The 22,036-nt window shown below is 35.7% G+C and overlaps 3 protein-coding genes across 3 annotated transcripts; 2 read left to right on the top strand and 1 right to left on the bottom strand.

Annotated features, from left to right (window-relative positions):
• Nucleotides 1-668: 668 nt before the first annotated feature.
• On the top strand, nucleotides 669-7,915 carry LOC6653105 (nose resistant to fluoxetine protein 6). Its single transcript, XM_023181349.2, has 8 exons — nucleotides 669-923; nucleotides 4,607-4,788; nucleotides 5,815-6,002; nucleotides 6,062-6,222; nucleotides 6,293-6,447; nucleotides 6,508-6,840; nucleotides 6,896-7,089; nucleotides 7,152-7,915. The coding sequence occupies exons 1-8, from the start codon at nucleotides 800-802 to the stop codon at nucleotides 7,810-7,812; spliced, it is 1,998 nt and encodes a 665-aa protein (XP_023037117.1). The 5' UTR covers nucleotides 669-799; the 3' UTR covers nucleotides 7,813-7,915.
• A 4,016-nt stretch (nucleotides 7,916-11,931) lies between these two features.
• On the top strand, nucleotides 11,932-13,745 carry LOC6653104 (troponin C). The gene is made up of 4 exons (XM_002075378.4): nucleotides 11,932-12,047; nucleotides 12,129-12,303; nucleotides 12,715-12,966; nucleotides 13,381-13,745. The coding sequence occupies exons 1-4, from the start codon at nucleotides 12,036-12,038 to the stop codon at nucleotides 13,407-13,409; spliced, it is 468 nt and encodes a 155-aa protein (XP_002075414.1). The 5' UTR covers nucleotides 11,932-12,035; the 3' UTR covers nucleotides 13,410-13,745.
• A 269-nt stretch (nucleotides 13,746-14,014) lies between these two features.
• Nucleotides 14,015-21,616, bottom strand: LOC6653103 (MICAL-like protein 1). Its single transcript, XM_002075377.4, has 9 exons — nucleotides 21,505-21,616; nucleotides 20,514-20,668; nucleotides 19,813-20,000; nucleotides 18,629-18,729; nucleotides 16,534-17,858; nucleotides 15,403-16,470; nucleotides 15,127-15,334; nucleotides 14,453-14,611; nucleotides 14,015-14,377 (listed from the first exon to the last, which is right to left on the bottom strand). The coding sequence occupies exons 2-9, from the start codon at nucleotides 20,663-20,665 to the stop codon at nucleotides 14,309-14,311; spliced, it is 3,270 nt and encodes a 1,089-aa protein (XP_002075413.2). The 5' UTR covers nucleotides 20,666-20,668; nucleotides 21,505-21,616; the 3' UTR covers nucleotides 14,015-14,308.
• Between the last annotated feature and the right edge of the window lie 420 nt (nucleotides 21,617-22,036).

Genomic DNA, 22,036 nt, shown 5'->3' with positions numbered 1-22,036 from the left:
CAAAGAACCTATGTATAACAAACATCTTGAAATCGTCTGTTGAAACTCTTTAGCCTCTGTAAATGCGTATTTTATATGAAGCCATTGTCTCGCGGAACATAATCCCCTTATAGTCCTCCAAATGTTGGTACTCTTTCCACCAAGAACACCGTGGGGGACTAGAGTATCGAAAAGTGCCGGCAATGCTGATCACTTTTCAATGTGCCCTCGCACAAACTATGTAGTATAAACTATAACTACATATGCACTGTGCATTGCATTTAAAAACTGTAGATTTGTATCCGCGTTCGCACTCGGCTTTCAATATCCGTCGGGTTAACTCACGCGTATTACCTCGGTCTACAATAAGCAATAAGCAGAAAAGAAAAACTAGTTTAATTCCAATTTAATAAACATATATGGTCTTCGAGAATTAAGAATCTGTAGTCTTGAATTAAACATTTTCCAACTAGTTAGTTAGTCGCTTGTGCGCATTATAAATTTGAAATATTTATTGTGAAAATATGATAATTGATATGTAGTGGAAGCTGATTGATTTCTTGTTGATAATTATTTTTGTTTTTTTTATGTGAAACGTTTTCTAAAAATGTGCTATTATTATGTTAAACTATCAATTTTGTGTTGCGCATTGTTTGCAATTATGTGGGGAAACTTGTTTGCTTTGGCAACATCGAATGTTAATAGAACAAGTAAATTGTATGGAAATGTAACGGATTTCCCCCACAGACAGAATGTATCCAGTGAGTTGAATCCAAAAAACGTGGAGCAAGCTAACGCCCCAAAAATATTTGGAACCATAATGAGCAATTCGGAGTTTGATCATTATGCAAAAAGTTTATTAATTGTGACCGGTGAACGTTGTCGTCGTGACTTGAATACGACACTTTGGGGCATTAGGAATGGCCACGAATGGGCCACAGCAAGTGAGTGTGATAAAAAAAACAACCACCCCCCTCCCTTCTCCCCAATCACCCCTCCCTCATCGACCAACCGTATTGGGTGGGACATGAACATTTGAATTATGGGCATAGGTACATATCATATCATGCATACAAGTCTATATCATTCCAAATGTACAGGATATGTACATAATTAATTATCAGCTCGTTTGCTTGAGTGTGTGTGTGTGTGTGTGTGTGTGTGTGTGTGAATGTGTGCGATCTGAAAGTAAAAGTGCGTGAATTAGATGACATCACAGCAGATACAGATGACATATATGTATCTATATATGTACATACAGTGAGTGGGATGGAATTCCGCATAAGCTCGTTGTGACCTTGGATGACATTTTCTGGCCGGCCTTAAGGAACTTTCTTTCTCAGCACTTAGCAAGCGGTGGATGGAGAGCCGTGTAACTTTTAATTCATATTATTACTGGAAAATTAATTACTTTCTATGGAATTGGCTATAAAATTGCTCTCATTGTGTGTCATCCCATTCAATTTCATTAGGGGGAGTACTCTATAGAGAAATGTTGAGCATAGACAGACAGATTTGGGTACAATTCGAGTAGTCGACGTTAAATATAGTAAACGTTCGATTAATAAGTGATTTTTATTTTATAAACTACACGGATAGATCCGAGGCGTTTGCAATTAGAGCCATGTTCAATTTTAATCAAATAAAGTAGAAAGAGTCAAGAAGCCTAGTAATTCTGATACCCTTCAAATGATTGGACAAATCACTTAGCTAACAGTTTTCATCCAAAGTCGGTTGAGTGCTCAGCAGTAGTCAAACAGATACGACATAACGAATCATTCAAGTATATACTTTTAGTTTTTGAGACAAATGATTTTTCTATTTTAGCTCATTTTTATCTTTTGCTTATATACCATTGTATTTTATGTATTATATAACTGTGGTCAGAGGTCTGTAATACAGAAAAGGAGACGATTCCGAGTATATGTATATATGTATATATTCTTGAGCAGCATGAGAAGCCGATTTTTTTATACCCATGTCTGTTTGTGCGAATCAACTTAAAAGCCTCAATTGAAAAGCTAATGGGTAAAAAAGTGGTATTTAAGCATTTTATTGCCTAATTGAGATCAAGTTTGACCATTGGCCAGATCGAACCACTATATAGCTGCCATCGAGCGAAAACCATATTTACTTAGAAATATAGAAAAACATTATTACATAAATCTTGGTGGAAAATATTGCATTTCTTATGGCGAAACTTTGTTTAACAGTAACCATTATAAATACATAAATATATAGATTCAATGCTTAGTTTCTATCCAGTGGCGAATCTAGCTTATAATTTTGGTGGGGCACTTTGGAGGGAAAATCGTTTTTCGACAACGGAATTTGACAAGTTTCGTATGTAAAATATCGCACAAGCATTAAAATTATATCATTTTGCAGAAACTTTCGTAATCATATCTGCAATTCTGTTCCTCTCGAGTTCGAACACCGACGTAGGTTAAGCAAGCCTAGTGTTATTCACAAATATAAAAAAAAAAACAGTTTCTTCTTTGAAAATCCGCTCCTGTATAATTAAAATTTGAACAATAGAATTGGGCTTTAAAAAATCACAATCAAGTTTCACATTATGGCTTCATTCTTGGTTGATAGTATATGATTATTAGTCTTTATCCCGGTAGTAATTACACCCCTCAGTCTAATAAATCGTTTCATTTAGTAAAGGAAATGCATTTTACTAAAATCTATCATAAGATAGTAACGTATGTACGAGTGTGTTTTTTAATGATTGCCATTTAAACGCTGATTTAACACCAGTACTTGCTGGTTATAAACAAAAACATATTATTAACATATTGAACTGGGCGAGAACACCAACTGAGATCGAAGTATGTAACTGGTTCTATCATCTGTTTGATTTCACAATTGAACACTATAGAGGAAAAACTTCTACTTATATTATTAAGTTGTTCACTTAATCAATGCGATTTAATAACGCACAGTTTTTGAAATTTAGTTTGATGTCTTTAATTTCTTTGATAATTAAATACTTTTTTTTAGTCTTTTTATATAAAGGATTATTTCAAACAGTTTTTGGATTAGACATGAAAACAAACCATATGTATTTAAAGGAAACCCGGAAAACAAAAAACACCCTAACAATAACGAATATATCTTTTATCGATTCAGTATATTATTAAAAAATACGATAAAATAAAAAAAAAAATTGTTTTGCGGGTCTTTTTCTAGAATTTTTCTTTTTTCTGCCCCCAGAAATAGGGACAACATCTTTAAGTTGGTTTATTTTAATAAGGAAATTAAATTTAAATTAATTCAAATAGTATTTTGAATCACAATTCAATCATTTGTGTTTTTATAGAGTTCTAGGATATTTTACTGCAGGCATTTAGTTTATATCGATCGATCTGAATCGATTAAATCGAATCGAAAAAAACTGAGAGATTAGTTTGTATAGAAACAGATAGACGATCTGACCAGGCATTAACCAATTTCATGAATCAATTGGTGAATAATTAAGTAACAATTTTCAGCTAGTCAGTCAGTAATTCTAAGCAATGCGTCAGCTTAGTGCTTATGGCCAAAGATTTGTAAGACTTTAATAAAAACTATGATGATTTCTATATACTAGATAATGAATTTTGCATCTAGTTCCCTGCAAGGTTTGTTATAGCCAAGTTCGAGGTTTATTTGTGACATTTTGGGTAGTTAAAAGGAGATTTATGTTAATATTCTCACTTAATTTTTAGTTTGCAAACTGTTTACACTATTTTTATACCCTTGCAAAAAGGGTATATTAATTTTGGTCAGAAGTGTGCAACGCATAGAAGGAAGCATTTCCGACCATATAAAGTATATATATTCTTGATCAGCATGACGAGACGAGTTCATATAGCCATGTCCGTCCGTCCGTCCGTCCGTCCGTCCGTCCGTCCGTCTGTCCGTCTGTCCGTCCGTCTGGATCAACGCAAACTCCTCCTAGACCGTTGGAGCTACAGAACTGAAATTTTGCATGTAGGCTTGTATATACTGCAGGCGTTGTATATCTCAGATTCAGCCGGATCGGATCACTATATCATATAGCTCCCATACAAAATGCAAAGTCACGAACTGTGACTTTTCTTAATAGCTTCGTTATTTTCTGAGCTATTGTCATGAAATTTAGTATTAGTGAGTTAATTACACATATAAACGACTGTGCCAAATTTGATCAAGATCGGGTGTCTATATCATATAGCTCCCATAGGAACGATCTTTCGAAAACAGTGACTTTTGTCAATAACTTCGTCACTTTTGACGCGACTGCTTTCAAATTAAACATTTGTTAGTTTAATATATCTGTTAATGACTGTGCCAAATTTGATAAGGATCGGGTAACTATATCATATAGCTCCCATAGGAACAATCGGTGGAAAACAGTGACTTTGATCAATATCTTACTTTTTTCCTATGCTAAGATTGTTGGCCGTTCTTTCGCAAACATTAGCCTTTTTAGCTTAAACATTTTTCCACTTTGATGGCTATAGGTAAGGAAAGAGTTACCATTAAAGTTGCAAGGGTATACAAACATTGACGCGGTCGAAGTTAGCCCCGGCCCTCTGGTTAATTGTACAATTTTCCTATATTGCTATTTAAATGTTGTTTTGGTTGTTGTCATTTTCAGTTTACGATGCAAGTGTTAAGTCTGCAATTGGCCTACAAAGTGGAGTCGTACATCAATTTGGACATTACGACCAATGTCTCAATCGAGAGATATTTAACGATCAGCCAGTGCAGCCCCAATACTGTTTGCTCGAAGTACCCGTCAGTGGAATCGTCGTACAGACTAGCTCACGTAAAAAAGAGGTATGCAAGCAAAATTGTTTTTTTTTACATACATACATATATATGTAGTTACTTATTTGCACAATATACTTACTTATACGTGAATAATGTGTATGAGTAATTATCGCTACTGCTTGAAAAACTGATCTCTCGCAAACAAGTTTTGAAAAAACACCAGAATGAATAATGGAAAATGTTTTTGGGTCGTCTGCTACTGAGAATACCCTGTACCATAGGACACATCTCACTTTGGCGCTCCTAGCGACCAGACTTATGCGCATTGGGGAGTTCACTTTCAGTTAAAGCTTTACTGGCCTAAATAAGTTCGTTCCTGATCCTCTGTGATCTGAGTTCAGACTAGACCGATCAGTACCTTAATACGAGACCGATTGATTATAGTCTTCAAGATCTCGCATACTCTCTTGGCGAGTTTCGTAGGTCTTTATAGGGTATCGAAACTGGCAATACAGGAAGTGTATACCTAGGACAGCGTATTTGCTGAATCCGGCCCTGGGCATAGCTCGTTAGCTAACTATAGGGTAGTAAAGGGTTTCTTTCGCTGGTTCATCATACTCCAACATTTTGGAGTACATTTACGAGATGGCCAAGTACTAAAAAGTAGCAGACATGGCAAAGAACAAACACACAACTTGTTGAAATATCAAATGGCTGGGCTGTGTCTTGCAAGTACAAGCATATTGAGGTTAACAAATGGTCGGCAAACAAAAAGTGGCAGTCTCCGAAAATTGCAACTGACTGGGCCAACTTGCGGCCACATTGCATCAACTGCACACTTCATTGATCAAGCACTAACAGCGAGGGTAGATTGCAAAGTTTTTACTAAATCGAACTCAATCGATCAATCAATCCACTAGAATTAGCAGCTAGTCTCTCGATCGACTCAAAGGGTAAATTATTGCAATGGGCGCGCAGGTTTTAGGTTTTCCCCAGGAGGATAAATGAATGAACTTAAGGGAGGAGTGGCTAACTTAAATGCGAATCGATGTAGTTTTTCATAGACTTTTGACTTTTGCACTTGAATTTCAGGCTGCCTACTACACTGAAAATGTGACCTCCTATTGGGCTCTCTGTATGCCCATTAGCTGTTCGGCGGAGGATATAGCTAAATATGCGTCCATGTCACTACAACGAGATGTTGGGGACAAAACTCAACCGAAGTGTCAATCATTGGATACAGGGAGATTGAATTTAACCAAAGGCATGCTCATCTATGCGTAAGTATAAAAATAAACATACAAACTTTTGTGTTATCTCATTGGTTAGCCCATTTTAGTGGCATCATATGCTTCTTCATATTATTAGCCCTGATTAGCACTATCTGTCATATATGTCTGCTGATGAGAAATGACCAGGGAAAAACGGCCAAAGAACTGAACCAGGAGGCAAAGCAACAGGATTTGTTGACCATGATTGTGACTGGTTTCTCAATTATTGGTAAGTCATTCGCATTCATTCACACTCTCTATATCCATTTTTGTGAATCATCTCTCTGCTCTCTGATTAGAAAACAGTCGCAAATTGGTGCAAGTCACTGAAGATGAGATGGGTCTGAAGTGCATCAATGGCATCAAGGCCTTGGCCATGCTGCTCATTATCGCCGGCCATGCGGTATCCTTTATTCTGGGTGGACCGATGTACAATGTTAGCTTTATAAATGATGTAAGCATGATACATCCCACGAGAAAATTGATAATACTTCATTTATATTATTTGCTCTAGCAATTGCGGCTTCCTGTCTTTTCGTTCCTGACCAATTCTTTGCTCTTCGCCGATATGTTTTTGCTGTTAAGCGGCTTTTTGCTGTGTCGCATTTTACTATTTGAGTTGGAGCGTCGGGGCGGCAAAGTGAATCCTCTGATGCTCTATGTGGCTCGCTATATACGTCTCACTCCTGCCTATATTGCGATAATTGGATTCTATATGACATGGTTTCCCCATATAGGCAGTGGACCCATTTGGAATGAACGCATTGGTCTGGAGAAAGAACGTTGCCAAGATTCCTGGTGGCTTAATATACTCTACATAAATAATTATTTTGGCACCGATAAACTGGTAAGAGCACAATCATTCAGAGAATATCTATTAACTATGTGTATTTTAATTGCAGTGCATGTTCCAATCATGGTATCTATCGGTCGATTCTCAATTGTTCTTTGTGGCTCCTTTTGTCGTGTATGTCCTATATAAATGGAAACATTTGGGTTTGCGTCTACTCTGCTTTTTGGTGGTGCTAACTGCTGTGATACCATTTCTGTCCACCTATGTGGAACATCTCGATCCCACACTGATGATATATCCAAGGTAAGAGAGTTCACTTTTAGTGGTATATAAATTAGACTCAAAACTCTTTTCTATTCACACAGCGAACTATCCGATCTGGCAAGGAATTCATTCTACATAAATTCGTACATCAAAACACATATGCGAGCATCTGCCTATATAATCGGTTTACTGGCTGGATATTTGGTTCATGTCATACAGAAAAAGCACATCAGGCTCTCCCATCGATTGGTCCAGACCATTTGGCTATGTGCTGTATTCATCGGTACGGGCTCCATGTACAGTGTAACCCGATTTTATATAGCCCCATATACCAATTTCGAAAGTAGCCTCTACGCTGGCTTCCATAAGCTTGGGTGGAATTTGTCCGTGGGCTGGCTGGTCATAGCCATAACCACGGGCCATGCCAATTGGCTCCAAAAAACACTTAGCAGTCGCGTGTTTGCGCCCATAAGTCGTCTGACTTACTGTGCATATCTATCGAATGGAATTGTGGAACTATACCATTCGGCTAGCATTAGATATCCCACCTATATGGGATTTGTAAGTTTAACCAATATTGTATTTAGTCACTCCCTTAATACATTTCTGATTGCAATTGTGATAAGTTTACTGTTTGAATCTCCCATTCATGCATTGGAGCGTATATTGCGACGAAAGTTTGATAATAAAACTGTGCGGTGCAATCCAGGAGGAACGACCAAAACGACTAATGAAATGGAATCGGGAGAACAAAATCCATAGATATGTAACTAGAATAAAATAAGATTAATTAACAATATTTAAGGGGTATTTACATTTGTGCATATGTGTCAGAACTTAATCTTAAATATATTATTAAAATGAAGAAAGTAAGTCGTCTCCGTCCGACTTAGGTATACCATACACTAGTGATGCAAATATTTCAAATTTCTTAAGCAAATGCATTTTCACATGCTTTTGACAAGCGTATCTTAGTATCTCGCTCACCCAAGAATATGAGCACATTAGCGCCGCCATCAGCCAACGGCCAATTCCGGCCTTATGAAAAACATTTATATGCATAACTTTGCTATTTTTTGTCCGATTTGTTTTTTTGCTCGATATTAATATCAAATTTAAGTGTGCCAAATTTGATTGCACAAGGTAGAAACTTACGAGAGATAATCGAGTTTTTTCAAATTACGGGGGCGAAAAGAGGCGTGGCAAAATCTTTACACATACAAAATGTGTAAACCTAAACCTAGTTTTTTCTTGATTAACTTACGAAAGTAAATTGAATTTCCCGTCAAATGATACATGTTTTATAAAAATCCGACAAAAATTAGATCGATTTCATCGCCCATCATTTCAAAAAACCTTTTACCTTTTAATAATACGCAGGGAAAAGAAAGAGATGAAGGATGGTGGGAAATTTTGCTTACCAAGTTTGATGGAATTTAAAAATTATGTCATGACGTAACTCAGTTCAACAATAAATTTTCGTACTAAGAATGCAGATAACGAAATATTCTTATCACAAAACACGCCGAAATATATATTGCAATGAATATTTAAAAAAATAAATCATTGCTCTCAGAGACATTATCTCAAATTCAGTTGGTTGATTCGAATCATTTAACTGGTTGCAAAGGCCTTTTTTCGGGAATACATCAATTGGGATTTCCAGGATTGATCCGATTTTTGCTCTCTGCGAGGGAGATATAAAAGGTGGTGGGTGGATAGTTATTCATAAACGATTTGATGGCAGCGTAGACTTTAATAGAACTTGGACTGAGTATCGTAGTGGGTTTGGAAATAGGGAAGGAGAATTTTTTATTGGTCTTGAGAATTTGCATCGTATTACCACTTCCCAAACCTATGAACTTTATGTGCAATTGGTATATCACAATGAACGTTCCGAATTTGTTAGTTATGATAAGTTTAGAATTGGCAACGAAACTTCGAAATATAAGTTAGAGTCGTTGGAATGGTTGAAAGAAACAGCTAAGAATTTTATGGGCCACGATTTGTATCAAGAATTTTCAGTTTTGATCAAGATTATGATCAATGGGATGGTAATTGTGCTCAAATGATTGGAGCCTGGTGGCACCATGTTTATTGTAACCGGATTTAAGTAACCAATTTAATTATACAAGAATTACCAATTGTTAATCAAATATTTTGTTAATCTTAATTAGCAAACTCAACGCAAAATATTCCCTATTGGGAGAAGTCTATGATGGATCAAGTATGAGCTGGAACTATAATCGTCTCAAATCTGTCCAAATGCTTATCCGACCAAAATAAAGTTGGACTTCATCTCGAAATTAACGAAAAACATGTAAAACTATGCAATCAAAAAATAAAAATCTGACAAAAACTAGATCGATCGGGAAATTCAATTTACTTTCATAAGTTAATCAAGAAAAAAGTACTAAGGTTTAATTGTTATCGTAAAACGGCGTCAAACCAAAGGACCTCAGAATTACATAGAAAAACCCATAATTTCGATTGGCCCCAAAACAAATACTGGGGCTAAAATGAACATTTTTGGTATGCAGTTTATCTTAGATTACCTAGATCTACAACTTCTTCAAAAAATACACATGTCTAACTATAATATTAAAGATTTTGGAAAGACGGGGCTAAACTATTGACCAGAATTTGGGGGTCGCTTTTCGTTCAAACGCATTTAAAAAAAGGCGTCAAAAGCTGACATGACAATAATTACGGGTCATCATCTATATACAATAACCAACAAATAACTACAAATAATAAAAATTTCTTCATTAAATTTCTTAGGAGCCGATAAAATCAAATTCAAAGTTAAAAAAAAGGGGGCTAACCTGCTGACCACCACTGTATATCAAATTCCTTTGACATGCTTTCTTTTGCCTATAACATACGACTTGAATGTCCCATTTTACCCTCTGGGTAATTACAAAACAAATTTTCTCCCAAAAGTATGCTATAGGCTGGAATAATGTTTAATATTTGCAACATATTCATAACTTTTCGGATGCCTTGTAAATTAAAAATTGTTTTCAAGCAATGTTTGCTTCAATATTCGTGCACAGAGTAATCCATAACTTCTTCATACGTTTCGAAAAGCGAAATCCTGGAGTAATTATGCCCTGTAAGTTATACAAAATGCTATCGAAAAATGTATGTTACTTTTTAATTTTTCACAATTTGAAATATTCTGTTGGTGAACAATTGTTAGGTTCTGAATTGAGGTTCTGAAAGTTTATTTATATTAAAGAAGCTAAAGTCATTGACTGCTTAGCATACTTAAGGGGACAAATTTTCTCTACTTTACATACTAGATACGATTTCGTTTCGTTTCTGAACCGTTTTACAATTATAGCGTATACGCACCGTCTGACCAGCTAAACTAACAACTTTCTGATCCGATGATTGATGATGATGAAACTTGTAGATATCAGATATGTAAACATTCAAACGCACACAACAAACGTGAGGAACAGTACATAAATTTTTGTTTTCTCTTAAATAAAAGCATATACTGCATATACTAAAAGCTTAAACTGAAGTTGGTTTTATTACCTAGTAATAATACTTGTAATGTAAGTCCGCATTGCATGCACTTTTGATTTTACTTCAAAATGTTTTGTTCTTATCCGTGAAGTATGCAATGAATTTTGTTATACCCATTGACATGGGAAACACACGTTGCAATGTAGCAAAATGTAATTGCTCGATACGTTTGATCATGGCTAGAAATCAGGGAAACCAAAATATGCGATCACTTGAAAGCATCATACGTCGATCAATCGAGACTGAGATATATATACATATATGTATATATGGCTGTTCGAAGAGTATCAAAAATTGACACACATCTTACAAATAGTATGTTGCCAAAAATAGAATAGAAATTTTGTTTTGAACTTGATTTATTTCTCAACTGAAGGTCAATCAACTTAAAATAGATATAAATCTATATGTACATATATATCGAATAGTTGTTGTCCTGCATTATCCTTCACTTACACAAATTTCGAAGAAAATTACACAAACAAAAAGCTGTTCGCAATGAATATTTACATGTTCCATGGATAATATTTTTGGAAATGTTATAGCCAAATTGAAAGATTCATGTGTTTATATTTCTATAACCAACGGCATATGTGTGTACATATGTATATACATATATAGTATAGTGCATTAATCAAAAGCGGGTATAATGCTACAATATTTGGCTCTTTGTTGTTCGTTTCTCAATAATCCGAATGCTCTGACATTTATCTCGGAGCGTGCACTTGGCTATGGTTTTGTCTGTCGTATGGTTCAATGGGGATTTTCTCCAAATGTTGTTGTGCATCTGCTGGGTATATCTGCTGCATATATATGATACACAGACACACACATATGATAAACATATTTATACATACAAATATGTACATACATATGTATGTATATGGCAGATATATGTATACTTAGAATAAAAGAACGCAACGCATCGCATTATAGCTGACTAGCCCACATGTTTGTATGTAGTTACTAGCTCGATGCTCGATTTTACCTCATACTCCTCCTGGCACACCCGTTTCGCTTCGCTCGACTCCGATCGTGGTCTTTTGGAAAACCACTATACGGCTCACATTCAGACCGCCAGCGCCTAGTGTCTGGTGCCATTGCCCGCTGTCGTCGCTTTCGTTCTGTTCTGATCGCACATTTACAGTTTTTTCTAAAAAACAATAAAATTCAGGCATCAGAGTGGAAAACACACACACACACCTATACACACACAATTACCCATACATATGCATATGAATATTTCTCCGGAGGCAGTTCGTGTATCGTTCGTTGGATCAGGTTCGTGAGATAGCCTAATTTGAAATCATTTTTTTGCTATATTTTGGAAAACGCAGCATCGCAATATTGTAGTTAGCACGAGTATTCCACGGTGATCGGTTCGTGAGATTTCAAAATTTTTCTTGGCCAAATCAATCGCAAAGTAGAAGAAAAAAATCAGCAACAACATGAGCAGCATTGTAAGCAGCATCAAATTGATTCAACACTTTACAAAGGATATCAAAAAAATAATTTAAAAACAATTTTATATCAATAATCAGGATGAAGAACTGACACCTGAGCAAATCGCTGTGCTCCAGAAGGCATTCAACAGCTTTGATCACCAGAAAACTGGCAGCATCCCCACCGAGATGGTTGCTGATATCCTGCGCCTTATGGGTCAACCCTTCGATAAGAAAATCTTGGAGGAACTGATCGAGGAAGTTGACGAAGACAGTAAGCAAAGAATTTCAATACATTATCATTTCATTGGGCATTCATTCAGAAATTTCCATTACTTTTTATGGATGGGTTATTCTCACCAATCAAAATAGAAATAATTAGCTTAATTAATTAACCTAATGACTAAACGAAAAAGAAAAACTATATTTATATATTGATATAGCCAAGAAAAGTTTGATTCTTAGCTGTCACATCCTATTAATGGAAAAAACTAAAACTGTAAAGCCAAATTTTTTGTTAAATTCTTAAATTTATAGTAAATTGTTATGACGATCAGATTGACAAGCAATATCTAGTTTGATATTGAAAAGTTTTTAGTTTTGCCTTCAGTTTTCCATACAAAATTATTCGAAAATTTCAGTTTCAAGCTCATTTAATTAAACAAAACTAAAATTTCTTTTCCAGAGTCTGGTCGTTTGGAATTCGGTGAATTCGTTCAGCTAGCTGCCAAATTCATTGTTGAGGAAGATGCCGAGGCAATGCAAAAGGAATTGCGTGAGGCATTCCGTTTATATGATAAACAAGGCAACGGTTTCATTCCAACCACTTGCCTTAAGGAGATCCTTAAGGAATTGGATGATCAGTTGACCGAGCAAGAATTGGACATTATGATTGAGGAAATCGATAGTGATGGTTCCGGTACAGTTGATTTCGATGGTAAGTGCGTGGGCGGGAAATGGAAAATGGAAAAACTATGTCTATTCCAAATATTCTAGTGGCTTGCGCCGCCTTGCACATAGGCACAGAGGCACACCCACACCCACCCACACACACAAACCCCATCATTATAAATATTCCTCATGTTCTCTTGATCTTGAGTTCTCAATTATGACAACTTGATCGTCGCTTTTTTTTTGGAGCATATCGTTGGCTATTTTTAGGCGCGACATACAAATTCAATTTAATTTTTTTTGGATATTTTGTGTGTGTGTGTGTGTGTATGATGCGATTTTTTTTTGATTATTTGTTTTTATAGAATATTGAATATTTATTTATAAAAGCATATATAGCGGTTGCTGCTCATCGTTTGGCATCGTTTTAATGTCTTTCATTTCATTTCTCAATTTACAGAATTCATGGAAATGATGACTGGCGAGTAAATAAATTCTTTTCAGCCTGGAGGAAACCCAAAAAACAAACATACAAATAATAATAATAAATATATACACACATACATAGATATATACTCACACACACACACAAACACAGAGACACAAACACACATGCACACACACACACACCACACCTATACACTTGCACAGCTTTTGGGCGAACGTCTGTTTGTTTAGATCCCCACACACACAGTTTTTTTTTTGTCCCATATCTCTCTTGGGGCAAAGTAAACAAAACACTTCAAACCAAGTATAAATAGACTAATAGAAATATCATTTTTTTGTACTGATTTTTATAAAAACAAACAAAACAAAGAAAAAAACAAAAAATATATACTATGTATGCAAAAAAAACAAAATAAAATTCTTATTCACCTTTTAAATATTCTTAGAGTGGGCAGTTAGTTTTTGATCCTTCATTCAGAATATGTTCTGATAATGATGCCAAAAGGTTAAGATATCCTCTGCTCTACTGATCAGCATGGATTGCATTCTCCTAGATTAGAAAGATTATTCCAATCACTCATAATTAGGAAGTTCTCTCTCTCTCTCTCTCTATCTCTTTCTCTCTGAGTGAAAACTGCATATTAATGTATTGTATAAAAATAACTTTAATAATAATATGCAAAAAAATATATTGTATATATGTATATAAAAAAAAACCTAGACATGGAAAGTTACACTTGACACGAGCTTGAAATTTTGTTTTTTTCATTATTCATAATAATGTTGAATTGCAGTTAAAACAGGTTAGCAGACTTGTCCACACATCCTGGATGAATTAGCTACTTAGGAATGACAACGGATAAGAAATTATAGTATATTAAAAGATTACTGTATTGCCGGACATCATTTGGCCATGTGACATGTAGTTTTTGTATGCGACCTTAGAAAAACAGTTTGCGTTTTTTCTTCACCTTGTCCAGAGCTACTTTCACCTCTGACTCGTCAGCATCCTTTGGATTGAGAAGATAAAAGTTCGAAAAATTAACTCTAAATGTATTCATACACCTCAATTGTATGGTTCTTACTTTATCAAGATCATGATTTTTACTTTTGCTTAATTTTTTCACTTCCTTCAATTGTTTTTTCTCCTTTTTTGACAATTTGATGTTTGGAGTTTTGGATTTCTCGAGTATGGCGGAAGTTTCACGTTTGGCATTATATAGATGCAAGCGTTCCTTAATGCTCTGTAAAACGATAATACATAAACAAGTTAGTTTGTTCTTTTTCTGGCATAAATTCGTCTAATTTTGTAAGATATATAAAGCATTTAACTTAAAACCATGAAAGTTCATACATTGTATATTGGAGACATCGAATCGAAAGTGTTTGTGTATTATGAAATAATAAGCCTTGTGTCTGATATCAATAAAAAAAAAACCACAAAAACAAACAACCTAGAGTAATAACACAATTTCAAGTGAATTTCTACATACAATTATTTACAATTTGTATATACATATTTCGTAATTAAAGCAAAATTTGTAAAGAAAAAGTCTATAGATGTGTAAAAACGACAAATTTTATTTTGATTTGATTGCAAATCAAACTTATATACTTAAGTGCTACTTATTTCTTTTTTTCAAAATGTCAGACCTCAATCATTAAAATTGAATATTATGCGAAAAAAAGCACGCGAAGAATCTAGCCCAATGCACATAGTCTAGATTCTATACCAATCCAATTGAAATAAATAACTTACCAAATCTTCTTCGGCCTCTCGCAGACGATCCGTTTCTAGGCAATCAATGACCTCATTCCGCAGTTCGACAATTTCAACGAGACGGGCTATTAAAAGCTCCTCCCGCGCTTTATCCGAATCGGTTTTGTTTTGCTCTGGTTGCCCCATTAATACTCGTATTTCATACTCAATATCTGCTTGATCTTGCTCCAACCGATGTTGTCGACGGCTAAAAAGGATAAAAATGATTAAAATGGGGAAATAAATGTCACTTGGGTTTTACGAAATTCTACTTACAGATACATCAACTCTGCCTGTCGACGAAATAGTTCATTTTTCTCATTGACCAATTCAAATAATTGCAATATAAGGTCCTCCACTTCTTTAGAATTTTGAGCTTGTTCAACTGCAGACGATGCTGCGGAATTTTCTGCGTGCGATCCACTGGGTGTATCATTCGATTTAGCAGCCTCAATGGACGAAGATCCCTCACAACGGTCTCGTATCATCTTCTCCAAAATTACTCCTTGCTTCTCGAGGCCTTGCTGCTGGACTTCGATAATTTCTAGTTCATGTCGAATCTCTTGCAGCGGTAGCATCTGTGGAAGCTTACGCGGCGGTATCGGGACTCCAGGAGCTGGCCCCTTCCGACGTTTCCATTTGCCATGTATGGACTTGTCGTAGAAACCAGGCGACTCTGTCGCAGTGGCAAATTGTCCACCACCAATACTTAGAGGTGTCTTCACTACTTGAGTTTGACGAGTGCGATTTTGGGCTTCCTTATTGTCCTTGAGCTTTTCGAGTTGACGATTGTGGCTCAGTGGCTGGCTATCTCCGTGAGTGGGAGTCTCGATGGCTGGCGGCACTAAGATGCGACGATAAACCACATCCTCTTCGTTTTTCACATGCTGCTTCAGGTCGTCATCGCAGTTACTAAGGCTGCCAACATCATCGGCTAGAAGACTCTGGTCAAGGGGAATCATTCGCCGATGGGTATTTGGTAATGAATCACTCGTAGCCTCGGCCGCCTCAGATGTGTCCAATCGCGCTGGCTTAGGTGGAGCGGGCGCCTGACGTTTTTTGTTAGATAATTTTGGAGAATTCTGACGACTTTCGTTTGAGTTCATAATATCGCCACTGCCGGCGGCCTTGAGGGAGGGAAACAGCTCTTGAGATGCTTTCGGTGCAACAGGTGCGCGATGTGTCTTTCGAGAACGGACTGTTCCCTCGCTTGAAGATGGTAGTGAGGTACTTGAGCCGCGACCATCGGTGTTACGTTGTAGAGATTGGGTGCTTCCGCGGGTTCTATCAAATCGGTTACTTTGAACAGGCGTTGACTCCGGTGTGGAAGTCCGCGATTGAGATCTTAGTGAAAAGGAATAAAATATACATATACAAATGCAGTTTCGCGAGTTGTATTTTACTTACAAGCTCGTCCGTGGAGTTGGCAGCGGTATCTTTTTATTATGAGATGATGACAAACTAGAGGAACTTGAGTCCAGTTGCCTTTCACTTGGATCACCGTTGACAACGTTGCGTGAGATTTGAGGTGGAGGTGGCCGTGGCGGTGGTATCTTGGAGCTTGGTGTTTTCTTGTTATAGTCGGATCTTTGTTTTTCCAGTTCAACTTCGTCGTCAGAGCTATCAAACGGATTGAGGCTTTCATCTGTTTTAGCATTTGTTTCCGACTTGGGGACTGTCCTATCAGGGACAATCACCCTCTCGGCTTCTTCCTCGCCGCTGCTATCATCGCTGTCGAATGGATTCAAGCCCTCCGGATAGTGTTTTTCGTTTGTTGTGGATTCGGGGGGTACTACAATTTCCTCAGATTTTATCTGGGATTCTTCTAATTGCTCGTCATCATGATGCTTGGCATCTTCCTTTATTTGTTCTGTTTCAATTGGCTCTAATGCGACATCTATTCTTGGCTCTTCCGTATCTTTAACATCATCAGATGTTTCTTCTACATGGGGCGGCAGGGCAGCAGTTACACTGTCATCCGGATTTTCTATCGCCTCTGGGGTAGCTTCCGCCGTCTCCTCTGGCAACTCAGGAACAACAGGGTCACTGGGTAGTGAAGGAGCTTCTTCTTCATTGTGTAAACTCAGTTGGGCGGTTACTGTGAAACGTGGAGAAGGCGTCTCAATTGCTGGGGGCGTTGCCTCGGATCCATTTGGCTGGGCCACTGACTCACTATCCGTTTCCGTGACGGTTTGCTGCAAAAATGAGCTCAATGCCAAATTCTGCTTATAGACCATTCCAATTTTATTTTGTTCGCTGTTTGCCATTTTATCGTCTAGTCCGTTTATGTGCTCCCGTTTCTCCTCATCGCTCACACTGCTCTCAAGGACCTCCTGACCTTCGGTGCTAGCTGGTTTTGCGTTTATTTTCGATGGCAGAACTCGGTTTTGCTCAAAGAATGCCAAGCGTTCCGATATTGAATTATGGCTGGGTGTTAAATTATTATTACTAATGACTTTAATATCACCATCATCCCCACCACCAGCACCACCACCCCCACCAGGACCACCAGCAACGTCCGTATCCTCATCGGGACAGGTCTCGCAGCAGTATTCATTGTTCACTTCAGTTTCATAAAAACTGCCCGGCGTCAACTGCGAAGCGCACCGAGCACATTTTAAACAGGTTCGATGATAGACTTGTTTGCCAATTAGCATCCGTTCGGCCAAAAACACTGGCAATTGACACTTTTGGCAGGGATCTCGTCGTAGGATGCCCACAGTTGGTGTCATCTGCAAAACGAAACATTGCAATTAATTGAAATGAATTACGAGGCCATTAACAATACTTAACATTAAAGGGAATTTATGGAACAACTAAAAAATTGAATGTGTCTATAGTATATAGCATATATGTAGTTATTTAAAGTGCAGTTGAGAGGTCTCAAAATGTGCATAAAATTATCCATCTTATTCAAGGCATCTAAAAATGCAACAACAATCATTCCAACAGTATTTTAATGTAAACAAATTCTTTAGCAGGAGAAAGCCTTCTTTATACGTTATAATTGTTAAACTACTTATACCAAAGGACAAGGAACTCGACAGGATTACTTCAAGAAACGAAATAGACATAGCTTGGGAAAAGAAAGTCCGTTTAAACTTTAAAGGCCATTTCAATCATATATGCACCAAAATTATCATGTAGAATGCAACCTTAGCAATAGATTTCAAGCCAATCATAATTGTTTATGGGACTTTATACTTAAAATGATTCTCAGGTTATTTGTGTAAGTATTAATCTACATGAGTATTGGGTTGCTCATGACTTAGTGAACAAAAACGAGTGATAATGTTCTCATTTAATTGTTCTTTCTTGCCGATTTGTGCTTTTTTGTTCACCAATTAGAAATCATAAATTAATATCGATTGAATAATATGATCAGCAAAATAAGGAATGTTTACCCAATACTAATCTAGATATAATATCTATAATTGTAACTATAAAAATGAAACGAAGATATGTGAATCACAATTATGTCAATTAGTTTTGTAGTGCTTACCTTGGGCGATGACTCTTTACTTGTGGATAATTGTTCTTCGCTATTTTGTTCAGTGCTGCTGTAGCTGGATCTCTGTTTTGAAATACTTCTGGTTGCTGCATCTGCAATGTACATAAATTATTAGAATTAGTAACTCATCTTGCTCAAGCAAAAGTATACATATACATATACAATATACATTTTTTGATTATGAATAATGAAAAGCTATAAAATTGAAGTTAATGAACAAAAACATCAACAAAATTGATGCAAAACCCAATCTAGTAAAAGAAAAAACCCAAAGTTACAAATAAATACATCGACTAAACTATTTAGGTAAACGATTACAATCACATGCCCATCTAAAACGTTTGCCAGGATCAATTTGTCTGCTATTACTTCAAAACTATATAGACTTTGGCTTCCCAATTTCCCATTCATGATTATAGAATTTCAATTAGATTGGATGCAGCAGAAATAGCTTTCTATATCTGTATATATCTGAAAGAATATTATTGATTTGCCATGCTCTTTCTCTTAAACTAATCAGAATATACTTGAATATAAAATTAAGTTTCTTGTGTTGTCTACAAAGAAATAAACTTTTTATACAAACATAAGTACATACATATATATATATATATATATATATATATATAATATATATATAAATATATATATATAAAGGTTTCATGTAATATTATGAAAATAATACCAAATTAGTTTTGTTTGATAATTTCTACAAAATTAATGCTATCGAATTCAAAACATGCATAAGACGAGTATTTATAGTTCAGGCATCTATATATATATATATATATATATATATATATTTAGTCTCTTATCTAACATACCGTTAAGGCTTTCCTTTTTGCAAATAACTTTGAACTCGCTACAAAACGAAACAATGATTTAAATATACATATATGTAAACGCGTATTACATAATCTTCCGTATCCGCTTTGTAGAGCAAATAAAACTGTTAAAAAATTCAAATTTTCTTGCCATCAGACAGTTTGATTTAAGGGATGGAGGGGAATAAGTGTTACATTATTGATTTAATTTCCACCCTTTTTATTTTGACATGTTTTCAATCAAATTTGGCATCAATATGTTTATTATAAAATCTATCACTATCCCCCCCCCCACATACATATGATAAAATGATGTTATCAATATTGAGTAATAAACTATAATATACTTACTTTGTGACTGACCAAAAACCTTATAAAACTGTGACAAGTAAGTAAGTATTGATAACCTGTCAGGTACATCATATGCCGCCATATCGGCGGCATCAAGGAGTGCTGGAATACCCAAATACTTTTCGGCTGTCGAGAATGCTAAATCGTTGTTCTCGTAAATATCAGCTTTCTTTAAATCATCAAAGTTTCTGAAAATAGGAAACATATAAAACCATTAAGCAACGTTTGGACAACAAAAGACACGATCTAGAGCAGTGATTTTCCCAATGGGTCCAGGTCGATCCCCCGGGCGTCTATCAGACTCTCGCCGGGGGTTCACGTTCATGTGAGTCCACGAAAACTTTTGTGTTAGTTAAGAGTGACTCTTTCGAAATGGGACTTGATTAAACAGCTGTTTTTACAGCAACAGGGGCCGCCCAAAATAAATGCAAGATGTGTCATATCTTTGGAGAGGTCCATTAATTACGTGTGCTTCAAATTGGGGAATAATCGAAAAAAAAAATCTGAGCAAATCTCACCGTATGGAGTACAGCACAATTGAAAATTATGTAAAAAACGTGATTTGTTTTAAAAAGTTGGACAAATGTGAACCAAAAGGCCCACGAATGTGAATAAAAGTGGTCCTCGAGAAGAAAAATAGTTTGATCCAATAAAAGATAAAGTATGGGATGAAAATGTTGGGGGAGGGGGTGGATACTTACATAAGATCCGGACGAAAATGATGTATCATAGCACAAAATGCAAGCCCATCGCGCCATGATGTTGTCATGTTCTCGATTTTGACTCCATCGTAACCCTCTGTCATGCGCCGGCACCAGTGCTCCAACGCTTTAGTGCCTCGACGTTCGGCCATTTTCTGCAATTAAATAAATGAATTTAAAAAAAAGACACACATAACCATTGTAGGTTAAACTGCCCCCCTTAAAAAAAGAAAGGGAGTGAGTTCCAAGATGCAATATTATTAAATATTCAGTATAAAAATGTTTACTTTCAATTTTACTATGTATTAAGATTTTATTTTTCATTGTTATTACTCATAAGTCGAGAATCAATGTTAATAGTTTTAAAATATATAAGAAATTGCGGTCCCTGATAAGCAACGTGCTTTAAGAAAGTAACTCATTTTAAAATGTTAGCTAACAATAGAAAAGTTATTAACTTGGCCTAATAACTTTGCATATTTTTGGCCCAACAGCCGTCAAGATAAAATGAATTGATTATTTTAGAAGGCGGAGATTTCGCATTCTTGCCAAGAGACCGTAAGAGCCAAACTAAAGGATTTAGACAGGTTTATCGGGTTAACTATTTTTCTCTTATGCGTAAACCTCATTATATGCGATACGTGTTCATATGTATGTATGTCAACGAGTTCATCAAAAAGCCATTACCACTGGACGAGTCATTTATGACGTACAATACATACATATATATGGAGGCACAAAGATATGTATGTATGTATATAGGCACATATCTGTTAATTGTATTTATTAAGGAATAACCTGTGATTCATTCGTTAACACTTGAGTCTCTATTTTCATACAAACATATGTACTTGTTGATAGAAAATCTAAGAGATTCATGTATTTAACTACATATGTATGTATGTATATTTACGTACGTATGTATGTACATTTTTAATACAAATGCATCAATTCTATGTATGTATGTGTAGTTTACCACAATTTAACTTACATGTGTGTATAGCTATAGTGTACATATATAGTTAAATATTAAAAGGACTCCATACAATACGCTGCGAATACAAAATTTAGTAATACAAATCTATTTACAATGTAAACAAAACAATAACAACGTCACGAATAAACTAAGAGAAAACGATAACGATAACTGTATAACAAAAAAATACTAGCTCGAAATATATCGATTACTGTTATCAAATAAAATAGACCAGACTTGAATTGTAAAAAATAAACGTTAACAATTCTTGAAAGTATTTATAAATTTTAAATGAATGATTTTAAATACTGGGTTTTCCAAACCTGAAAAATCCAACAAAACAAAACATTAAAATATTTGTTTTCATTTTATCTATGACCTCCAATGCCGAACGAAATACAAAATATAAGGAATATAAATTGAAAAACATACATATATGGCAAGTTCCATATGCAGTTAATCTATGTATGTAGCTTTGAGAATATATATTAACAAAAGATGTCTCAATAAGAGTAACTAATGTAGTGTTTAAATATATGGTATTGTA

This window comes from Drosophila willistoni, assembly GCF_018902025.1.
Source record: "Drosophila willistoni isolate 14030-0811.24 chromosome XL unlocalized genomic scaffold, UCI_dwil_1.1 Seg142, whole genome shotgun sequence".
Lineage (NCBI taxonomy): Eukaryota > Metazoa > Arthropoda > Insecta > Diptera > Drosophilidae > Drosophila > Drosophila willistoni.
This window is presented reverse-complemented; position numbering and strand designations above follow the sequence as displayed.